The sequence below is a fragment of the Buceros rhinoceros genome, unplaced genomic scaffold, assembly GCF_000710305.1.
Source record: "Buceros rhinoceros silvestris isolate BGI_N320 unplaced genomic scaffold, ASM71030v1 scaffold4795, whole genome shotgun sequence".
Classification (NCBI taxonomy): domain Eukaryota; kingdom Metazoa; phylum Chordata; class Aves; order Bucerotiformes; family Bucerotidae; genus Buceros; species Buceros rhinoceros.
In genome coordinates this window covers 31,961-43,473 of record NW_010412152.1, presented here as the reverse complement: position 1 = coordinate 43,473, position 11,513 = coordinate 31,961, and the positions used below count along the sequence as shown (strand labels likewise).

The following is an 11,513-nucleotide window of genomic DNA, read 5'->3' as shown; positions in this document are numbered from 1 at the left end:
TTCCTGCTGGGAGGAGGGAGGTGAAATTCTCAGAGGCAGCTGGGAACGGGCTAGACTTCTTCAAATTACTGTTGATTCTGCTCTCGTTCCCTTCCTACCCTTTCATCCCACCTGCAATCAGCCATTTTCCAACTGTATTTCCGAAAGACAAGAGGCAGCGGGGACAGCACCACTAACCAGCAGCTTTACATCATCACAGGAGGGGGTCCTGCACACACAGAGGACACCCTGCGTTGACAGAGACTTTGGGGAAGCAGCTCTCCAGCGTCCCCGTGGGTCAGGCACATCACTGCCCGTGGCACTGGTGTACAGCGAGAGGCAGGCCGTGTCCAGGGGTAGCTCAGCTACTGAGGGGGTCTATCCCTTTCACCCCTATAACGTGATCCTGGGGTGCTTCCCAACTCCAGATGCCTGGCCCGGCTCAGGGGAGTTGGGTGTCTGCCATGCAAGCTGGTTCCCAGTTACTCTTCACCGCCAGAAATCTAATCCTCCCTTTGCTGTTTGCCCACTCTCAGTACATGCAGAAGAAGAACCCGCTGTACAGCCAGCTGAAGGATGAGACAGTTTGGCAGATGGAGCACTTCAACAGCTACGTTAATGAGAAGTTCAGGACGACCCACGGCCTCCCCGAAGACTGGGTTTTCACCGTGTTTACTGTAAGTGCGGCGGGAGCGTGGTGTGCTGGGCTGCCTCATGAGGGTGACAGGAACCGGGAGAAAACTCCTCAGTGCCCTGGAGCCCCCAAGGAAACACAACACAGAGTGAGAAGGCACTGATGGTCCCCTGGTAACCATTTATCTGCAGGTCCCAACCACAGAAGTGAAGACACAAAGAGTTTGATTTTAATAAAATGGGCAAACAGCTGAGAAAGAGAGCGGGAAGGTAAATGCCAGCTCTAAAAACGCAATTATGGTCTTGATGTTCCTGGCCTCATGCTGTGGTCCTGCATTAAAAAATAAAGTCACATTAGAGAGCTCTCCAACCTGACAGGTCTTTGACCTGGAAAGGGGCTACACTTGCAGTGGTCTCCTTCCTCTCTGACTTGGTCTCACCACTCACTTTCCATCTGATTTTGCCACTTGAAAATCATGCCAGGGCCTTAGATCTTCTCTTACCACAGAGGATAGATAAGACGACTCAACTGGTGTGATTTCTTACCATCTTCCAGTCTCACTGAAGAAACAAAGAGAAGAAACTGAGTCCCTGAGCCTTCATTTCATCAGCCTTGGTGTGATGACACATCAGTTCTCTGCATGACTTGGGGTGCAAATGAGAAGGGCAGAGGACACTCCTTTCTCCACTTAGTTCTCTAGATGCTGTAGTTTAAAGCCAAATACAAAGACAACTGAAAAGCTTAAAACTTTGTTAAAATATGGTTTTGTTTAAAAACCAGCTCAGAAGCAAATCTAGTTGAATTTGCCGAGTTTCTCAGGGGATCAGAAACTTTTTAGCCAACTTTCTGGTAGGTCTCTTCACGCAGAAATTCCTCAGTGCGCACCTCAACTCCAGACGGAGTGAAACAGCATCACCTCCGGCAAGATGCTGGGGCTCAGCAGGCGTCTGGAACACCCGACATCCAGCAGAGCTGTGAGGGGGTTGCAAGTCCTCGCTCTCAGAAATCGCTGCGTTCAGCTCACATGTAGGTGCTCCCACAGGAGTAAATGAAAGAACACAGCAAAAAATTCTGCAGACAGCTTGCTGAGCAAGGGCTGAGTCTCCCTCCCGCCCCACTGCAGCAGTGTGGAGCACCAGGTTCAAGAGGGCGTCAGGCAACTCACAGTGGACTGTTATACGGTCTGCAAAATGCAACATCCTTCCAAGTCCAGAGACAAGCTCTGCTGGCGGCGGGGGAAGGAAAAATGTCCCTAAACCAAGAGGACATCTATGACTTACAGTGACCCCCGTGCCCTTGGCATTCACGGTTGCCACCATTCCCTGTCTTCCCTTTCAGGAGAGGATGCAGCAGATCATGTTGCAGTGCTTCCTGGCCGCCAAGCACAAACTGGATCGCAAACTGGGCTACTTCGATCTCATCGGCTGTGACTTTCTAATTGACGAAAACTTTAAGGTAAGAATTCCGTATTGTCAAATACTAGGTGTGCTATTGGCCAGATGTCCAATGCCAGCAGCACAGCGTGGCTGACACAGGCTCTGGGAACTACACAGAGTGCTCAGCCAGCCAGCTGTGAAGTACAGGGTTCATTTTTTTTTCTCCAGTTCCATTGTCCAAGCATCAAGACATGGCAGCTCCACTGCCTGCACATTTACTGCAGGGGAAACGCTGGTGTTGACAGCTCGGGATGGGAAGAGAAGTACCCACTGCAGGTGGAACTGTCCTGTGCAGGATTTCCACAGGAAAGCAGAGTTCCTAGTGAAAAGCACAGGAACTTGAATGCCCACTCGGTTTTTCATTTCTCCAGAAGCCAAACGTGCCAGATGATCGGCCAGCACTGATCAGGGTGCAATCACTCGAAGTACTCTGATTTACACTGGCAGAGAGTCCACCAAAGGCAGTGAAGAACTCACCCTCACCACACTGAGGAACCAGGCACTGTCGACTCAGACATCAGCGTCAGCATCTCCACATTCACCATAGGTTCATCACTTAGCCATAAGTCAGCCCGCTGAGTCCATGAAACGTGCTAGAATTACCACCCAAACTTGGGAAGAGTGGATGAAACACACCCAGGAACAGCCCGAAGAAAAGGAAAGGGAAATGGTCAGTTCGGCAATTGAGGTGCCTTCAAGGCAGCACCTGGCCTGACCACCGCAGAAAGCCAGCTGGCACCTTCTGCTGTTGTTAGAGCAGAAAGGAACAAACATATTCCAGCAAAAGGCAGTGGGAACAGCAAACCCCAGGAAGAATGGATTAATGCATGCAGCAGTGGGCAAAGCACCCAAACAATAGGTCCTTTGTCCGGGGAGTCAATGGTGAGGGAGAGTAAATGGCAAAGACATAGAACCGGGCTGCTCAGATTTCAGAGGGAATTGTCTTGTGCAATGCTGGCATGCGAAGCCCTGGCTGAGTAAACTTCAAGTAGAATGGAAGATCCAGTATCACTCTATTGTGGCAAAGCCAACTTGGCTCATTAAAAACTTCAGCTTTGAAGTCCATTATGGCCCCAGGTGCTTTACACATGGAGAGAGAAAGAAAATCCTTTTCGTGACAAGCGTTCTCTGTAAGAACAAGGAGGATTTCTGGACACCTAGTGGTGACAGAGTCAGTTGGAACTTGGAACTTCCCTTTGAGAGAATGTGGAAGTTCAGGCATTGTTTTAGCGTAGGTTTGTCCGTGTTTACTCAGCCCTGATGAGGAACCACAAACCCCCCTTTTCATTGGTGCAGTGCTGCATCGTGAGACCTCTGCACGATTCCTGCAGAGGCAGGGGGCAACAGCTGGCCACAGGCCTGACTGCTTCAATGTATTCTGAGATGTAGATGCCCCAGCATCATCCCTAATAATTCTTGCCTTCAAGAAGGCATTTTTCCTGCTTCAGAGCTCTTAGAAGCATAGGCTATGAAAACAGAGCCTGCTGAGAAACCTCCCGTCTGTAGAGCTTTGCACATCCGTATGTAGGCTGAGGAAAGAATGAAGTTTGCTGAGGAGAGGGGACAAAAGTGACAGATGTTGTTTTGCAGCTGTTGGAGCTGCAGTGTAAACGCCGAAGTCACTACACAGCTTAGGACAGTGGCATTTAAGTGCCGAAGGAACCTGTTTTCAGAACGCTTTGCACCAGCGCTGCAAAAGGGCTGCTCTCCAGAGGAGGGCTGGGAAGGCAGATGTGTAAATGTTTTATCAGCCGTAAATGGACGCAGCTATCCCGCAGCGTGGGACAGACTGGACGGGATAAGCCACTTGCCAGTTTGTGACAGAAGGTCAGAAAAGGAGATAACACTCAGTCCCTCCTTAAAGCAGGGCCGGTTCCTTTGCTTTGTGTGACACGGCTTGTCCACCCCTGGAGTATGAAGTACCACACATAGACTGGCCTGTGGCCACCCCAGGTGAGGGTGATAAAAACATCTGATAAAAGCTGGTTAAAACTGGAAAACAGAACCCGACTGCCTCAGCCAGTGGTCTCCACTGCTGCTAAGTGGGTCCCTTTCTGGGTAACATCCCAGCAGCCCTTCTGGTGCTCAGTTTGTGAGTGTGCCTGTGGCTCGGCTCTGTCTGCACAGGATGCGGAACAAGCTGTTTTACCCCTGCTTCTGCCTATTCCTGGTCACCTGCTGCTACGCAGATGCAGAACAGGAGAGCCCTGCTGCGAGTAGCTTTGGGCTTTGAAGTAGGTTACAGCCATCCTCTCTAAGAACAGGTTCTGCTGCAGAGAGACTTACACGTTCCCATTCCCTCTGGTCTATCAAGTCACTTATAACCCTGGGAGCATGGACCGATGTCCTCTTCCTCCCTGAGACCCCAGCAGAGTGCTTGGCTTCCCCTGAGGAGCTCCAGCAAAGACCCACACAATTAAATAGGGTTTTTCATCAGAAACAGAACCAAACTCTGGCTCAGCCGTGCATTCCCTGCACACCAAGTAGTCTTACTCTGCCCACGTCAGCAGCGAAATGACTCTTGAGAGAGGTCTTATGCTGTCTGTTAGTCACCACGTCAACACAAGGCAGAGCCTGGTCTCACCATCCAACGCGCCTTGGAACGACTGAGCTGCTGCCGTAAGGATGGTGCTACAGCCACGAGACCACAGGAACCACAAGAACCACAGATTTCCAGATGGAAATCAAAAGTGTTCAGCAGATGCTAGCGTTGCATCCAGCATGATACAAAGAACAAGGAATGAGACCTCAGATCCCGGTGTAACACAGGGTCTGGCTGCAGATATAGAACAATGGGCATTTATCAACTCGCCCTGATCGTTGAGAGGTGAGAACGTTGAAAACCTGTGAGAGTGCGGACAGTGCGGAACTGGGGAACGCAGAAGTCAAACATCACGACAGATACCACAGCGAAATTTCATCCTCTGCTGTGTCAGTTTTGTTTGTTTTGAAGAAACCAAAACCTAATCCAGACAGTTATGAAGGTTCATTGAGTTTGTCTGTCAGCACAAAATCTTATGAACTTTTAAGAGGAAAAAGAAAATTTACTGAGAATAATTTGCCAAGAAAAATGCACGTAACTTCGGTGCCCTCTGTTGGCATCTGCATAGCAGGTTTTTTTGAGCAGCTGTTCCAGTTCTCCGTTGGGGAAAAAAAAAAAAAGACATTTCAATGCCCTCACTTACCAGTGTTTTAATTTCTTTAATAATGTATTTCAAAGAAGGGGAAATTGTTGCTGTATTTTAAAATAAAGTGCCAAAGCAAAGGCTATTGTGTCACCAAAATCTACCAACCACTTCATTTCTCAGGTAACTGCAAGCAAAGTCACTGCTGCTTCAGGGAAAAAAAATATTAAATTATTTTTGAAAATCAATTAAAAAGGAGTCAAATTCTCCTGGAGCTGTTACATGATTAAATATCCTTTCTTACAAGACACTGAATGGTTCCTACACGTGTTACATAGAGGATGCAGCACCATATGGTGGAGGCTGGAAGTGAACAGAGGAGTTTCTCTCGTTGTAGGGAGAACTAGTAAACAGAGTCACGTGCAAATCAGTCGTTTGGTTTCACACAGATCTGAAATTGGACCATCACATCCTGCAGCTTGTAGCCTCACACCTTGGCGTTTCAAAGGGCAACGGAGATGAGACTAGTAGATATGTGAAGTTCGTATCTCATATGGCTTTGACCTGAAGCTCAAGTTTACCCGGGAAGTCACAGCCAAGGGTTCACAGAAACCTCAGTACCATGTTTGCTTAGTTTTGAGCCTTGTCCACCTCGAACTAAAATGATTCCTAGATTCCTTACAGCTTTATTGCATTTTGTCCAAATAACTCAACTAGAAACTGTGATGGAAGCTGTTAAGGAACACGGTGCCTTCACACACCATGGAGCAAGAGCGACCCTAAAGAGCCAGAGACATAAATAACACGTGGTGTGGCTCTCAAGAAAGCACAAAGGACTTTTGTTTAGTTCATCCAGTCCCGCCTGCCCTCTGTGCCATGGGATTTTGTGGGGATTTATTAGCACTCCTCCTCCCAAGGTGTCTGCTGAACCAGTGACAGGGCATTGCTCTGACCCCAAGGAGACCCAGCCCAGTTCCCTGACTGGTGTCCATCTGTCCTAGGTCTGGCTGCTGGAGATGAACGCAAACCCAGCTCTGCACACCAACTGCAGAGTCCTGAGAGACATCATCCCAGCCGTAGTCTGCGAGAGCCTTGGTGAGTGAAGACGGCGGGGGTGGCCAGCAGCAGGCAGGTGCTCTCCCCCCTGACTTTCTGTGATATCACTGTATGCGTAAGGAGGAGTAGGAGACATCTGTGGCTGCACGATGGTATCAGCAGTAGCCCTCGCACTCACTTTCACAGCCACAGCCCCCTTCCTGGGCATACCCGTGTTACCTGGGGGTGTTCTCGTATCCTGTGAGCAGATTCACAACCTTTTTCCTACCAGTTTCCCAAAATGTTTCCAGGGAAGCTGAAGCTGGCTGAAGGGATGCAGGAAAAGCATGGTGGGTGTGGTTTTTTTAATTGTCTTCACAGTAATGAGTCCACAGATGCCACAGATCACAGGTTGGAAACCGCTTCCTCTCTCACCCCTCATCCTTCCCTCCTCCCTCCCCCCTGCCCACCCCCAAGCAGCTGCTTTGTTCATACCCATGACATCTCGGGTGTGTTTTACCATCAGAGGGGTCAGACTATCTCACAAGTGCATCTTCTTTTCCAGACTTGGTTCTTGAGGTTTTCAACAAGTGCCTCAAGGGCCAGAGCGTTTTGCCTTTGGAGACACTCTGCCGGTTCGTGCTTCTCTACCACGAGGATGCTGCAGACCTCGGCCAGAAACAAGCCTGGAAGCTCAGAACTGGCCGGTATCTGAGACCATGCCCAGGCAGGACCAGCCACCGTGGTCAGAGCTCCACCAAAGTGCTCAACTCCTCCAAGAAGCCTCGTGGCTCTAGGAAAAGGGTTGCTTTGTTGCCCAGAAAGAATTATCAATAAACTGTCCTGACTATCCCACACATGCAGCTTTTCGACTGTCGTGGAAAAACGCCCTGAGCTGTTACAGAGCAAGAGGGTTTTCAGAAGTTCCAAAAACATAAATAAAAAGAAAAGCCCAGCTTGTCTGGGCTCTGCATGTCCAGCTCATTTTCACCTTTGAGAAAGAAACAGGTATGAGCCTCAGCGGGAAAACCAGCAACTATTTCCAGAGGTGCTTAATACTGCGTTAAGTGGTGCTTGAACCAGGCAGCCAGAAATTATAGGAAAGTTACAGAAGGCACAACTGTTAGCACATTAAAAGCCATCCCTTTCAAAAAGAACGCTGACCTGGCCAGGGCCACCCAGACACGGGCCAGAATCTTTACACACCGCGACCTTACACAAAACGGCAGGGAGAGAAGCTGCACAGCCTGAACCCAAGGCTCAACAGTGGAAATCCCCCTGCTCGCCCCCTCACTCGTAGCTGGATGTCCAGTCCCTCACTCACTAGATCCTCTGAGATCTAACAGTGGTGACTTCAGCATCAGCTCTACAGATTCACACCTGAGAAAGCATGTCATCACAGGTCAGTTTGGGTGCTTTCCCTGGACCAGGTTTTATCGCTGCTGTGGAGAGATGGTCAGAGAGGGGGGAAGTGATTGAAGCCAATTCTCACATACAGTGACCACACAACCCTCCCACTGCCTGGGCTGAAAACTCCCCTTCTCTCCTTTAGCCGCTGCTAGAAATCCCTATCGCTGGGCTCCCCTTTCCCTGGTTCCACCTCTAGCTGTCTTATGGACAGGGTTACTGATTGGGTTTGCTCCAGGGATGTACCTGATACACTGCTAAAAAAAAATACTACATTTCCGCTTAGTTACAGTCAGAAAACACAGACTTACTCTTCGATACAGGCTGTGACATGGGACAGCACACATGGCAGCATCCACCAGACGGCAGGACCACTCCACTGCCGCTCACCCCTCACCGGGGATTCACTCCCAGCACCGAGCCCTGGTACAAGTAGATGCCTGAAGGGTAACACTCAACCGTGCTGGACAACTAATAAAACAAGGACAAAGGGCTACTGACTCCCCCACAAAAATCTGAATATTTTCATAAACATGAAATGCACCTTTCAAGCTTCACCTACACATAGTATACGACTTACACTGTCCCCAGTTAAGCCATAATTCCACGCTGTCATTTTGGAGCCTGGGTATTTGGCTTTTTGTAGCACTATGAAGGAAATTTTTCTTGGTTTTGTTAGATATCACTGTATATCTTATTTTAACTGCTTACTCATGACAATAACTAATGAAAAACTGTATTTCTCAATTTGCTCGATCACAGCCTCTAGAAACTTTGGGATATTTTTCAGGGATATTTAGTTTTCTGTTTTGTAAAGAGACTCAAGGAAAAAAAAAATGTTACAGACATTTACTTGGATGTAAATGATTTGCGGGAGAAACTTTAACTACAGTCCATATACGGAGCTCAAGCTGAAGTTCAACTTGGAACGTGAAAAACCCCATAAAGTTTGGGATTTGAGCTGAAAATTCAGCCGTGACCTGATTCGAATATTGCAGTGATTGCACACTGATAAAATAAAGCTATGGTCTGCTTGGAAACTCAGTGTTTTCTTATGAGCTCCCTGTTCTGAGCCAAGAGCTTCCATTTCCTTTGATGCAGAGAACAGTTCTTTGACTGAAATTCTCTGGGGCTCAAATGATTCACCCTTGGGGTTTTTCCCTCGGAATGGGAGTTTTAAGAAGCCAGGAAACTGGTTGCCTTTCCTATCAACGAGCAACGGTGCAGTCAGGTGGGGAGGTGAGCGGAAGCCTCAGAACTGTTCTTCAAGGGAGGCTCAGAGAAACCCAGAAGGCTGCGGTGCAAATTTCCAGTGAATAATACGGCTCTGCTCATCGTGTTTCAGTATTAACCGGCACCAGCGCCGGCTATTCCACACCCACAGCCCAGAAAGTCCTCTCCACTTCACCAAGATTTGGGCCAGAGGCACCAAATTCTCCCTCAAACCTTTCACTCCTCTGCTGGTTTTTTTTTTCTTTTTTTTTCTCCTTTTATTTGTGCCCAGAATGTTGCTGCTTCTCTGTCATTGCCAGGAACGGAAAAACCATCAGCCACAGTTTCCTGCTGTTTTGGCCGTGGGTAGCTGAAAAGCTGGTCTAGCCAGCAGCCAGGAAACATTAAGCCACTTGCTTAAAAAGGGGGAAAAGTGAAAGTGCACCAGTCTAAATTTCACTGGCAGAAGAAGTTGGCTGGGGGAACATCGCTGCAACAGCCAGCGTTCTGTCAGAGAGGGGAAAGTAGAATCAAGTGCACTCAGGAACTTCACTTAACGAATAAACCCCTACCTTTCCAACGTGCTTCATTAAACCACACAGGCACTTCGTCCAAATTTCAAGTTTATTTTGCCTTTACAAAAGGTCACGGTCAGAAATATTGTTGAAAACATTTTAAAAACTGAGAAGGGTCACTACAGAGCTGAGAAGAAACGTGGCCAGCAGAGAAGCAGCAGTGTCTTAGCAGCCCGTGTTCAGGCTTCTCAGTATATTAAATCCCACAGCAAAACTGCTTATGAGGCAGAGAGAGTTCTTACACCTTCAAGCGATCGTAGCTAACCCAATCCCGTGCTTTCACCTTTCCTCAGCTGAATCTCCACCAAGAGACTACCCATTTCCCACAGCAATGGAGGAAAACTCAGACTTCTAAAGCAAGTTTCACACAGGGATACATATGGGAAAAACTATCAGCAACCTGAGAATTAACAGCAAGAGGATCACAGAAGGGAAAAATACAGTGAAAGTGCTACCTATGACTCACAACATCCTTTTAGGGTTGAGGAGTATCACTGCTCCCATTCCACAAGAAGGGGAAGCTGAGGTGTAGGGATGTCAGCCGCAGTAAACACACTAAACAGAGAAGCTGGAAGACTAGGACTACGGAGGAAAACATTACAGCGAGTAAGGGTAACCCGTTAATCCTTCAGCTCTATTTAAGCATGCCAGGATCTCCCCCAGAGAAGGCTTCAATAAAAACCAACTGGCAAGAGCTTAGAGACTAAGAGGTCTAAGACCACAACCTGGGAAGCAGGTAAGAGCCTAGAGACACCAAGGAGAGATGATAGTTGATGCCTGAAGAGTCAATTCTTCCACAAAATCATAATGGATAATACAAAATTTAACTCACAAAATCTTTTTCCTTCTCTGACTTGAAATCAGTCCCTGGGCTGGATTGCCTAGAGAGGGCCTGGAGTCACCTCAGTGAAGGTCTAAGAGGTGAAGGTCACCCGCTCCCACCCCGCCTGCGACGAGCTTACCAGGGCAATAACCTGTCCCGCTTCTTCAGAGACTCTGTTCAAGCGCTTTTGCAACACGCATCTGTGGAGGCAATAACTTCTGCTTGGCAGCTATCACAATCTCACAGAGCCCTGCTGGAAAGAGCACGTCATTCGGCCTCGGAGTAATCCCCTCCGAGAGTTTAGTAAGGCGATTAACAAATTTCATGATTCTGATAGGATTTAATTGAGAAGCTCTGCAGTGTTTATGTTATCTGTGAGAAATCGTGAAGAAGCTGATGTAAGTCAGATATTTCTGTCAGATATTTCTAACCTTCAAGGGAAGCCTCAGTCAAAACTCATTTTTGCCCAGAGCTGATTCAGTCATAAAAGAACCGACTCTGGGCAGCTCTCACCAGAAGGCCAGACCAAAAGGCATCCAGAGCTTCAAACCTATTACTGTAGGCACATAACACAAAAATAATTATATTAAAGCTACATGCAAGTTTTAACGAGTTGAAGCCACAGGCTAGATTCTTATTTAAACTAATGTCAATGCACAGAACACAACCAGCTCCGGCTGAAACCCTGCCCCCTTAAATTCAGGCAAAACTACTCCTCCTAGCCATGCTCTGTGAAACTGGAGGAGCTCTCATCTAACACTAAAAAGCAAATCCTCCCTGGTACAGTTTTCAGTAAGGGGAACATCTTTCAGCTGATGATCGGGTCACTGGAGCTATACTGGTATACACCAGTGGATGCTCTCGTTCTTTTTCTTCTGTTTTGGGGGGAAAAAAGGCATCAAGAACAAATGTTGGGCTTTCCTCTGTTTTCCACTGTCTCTTCTTACTCTATAAACTAGGTGAGAAGAGAACATTAAACCAGACTTCTTTCTCTCGACAGTGTGACCCTCACTTGAGCCTTTAAGGAGTTTCCCTTTTGTAACCCAGCATTCCAGGTACCCAGGACTGCAAGGATCCTGGGTACCAAGGAGTCACAGAAGAGAAGGAAAATAAATGTTACTCCCTTTTTTCCCTGGAGGGGATGAAGCGGTCACAGAACGTGCATAGAAAAATCTCTGCAAGCACAGATGATGTGGCCATGGCAAGCACACTGGCACCTCTGTGCACGGAGACTGGCCAAACCAACACCTTCTGTCGGGACTGGAGAGTATTTAATGGATTAATGGC

General features: G+C 48.0%; 1 protein-coding gene across 1 annotated transcript in view; it reads left to right on the top strand.

The window, feature by feature from the left end:
• The window catches only part of TTLL10 (tubulin tyrosine ligase-like family, member 10), a gene marked incomplete at its 5' end in the record, with an annotated part of 16,732 nt that extends 5,784 nt beyond the window's left edge, over positions 1–10,948 (top strand). The window contains 5 exons of the mRNA XM_010136269.1: positions 516–656; positions 1,952–2,068; positions 6,176–6,269; positions 6,775–6,916; positions 10,930–10,948. Coding sequence (XP_010134571.1) covers positions 516–656; positions 1,952–2,068; positions 6,176–6,269; positions 6,775–6,916; positions 10,930–10,948 — 513 coding nt within the window. The remainder of the gene's footprint in view (positions 1–515; positions 657–1,951; positions 2,069–6,175; positions 6,270–6,774; positions 6,917–10,929) is intronic.
• Positions 10,949–11,513: the final 565 nt, after the last annotated feature.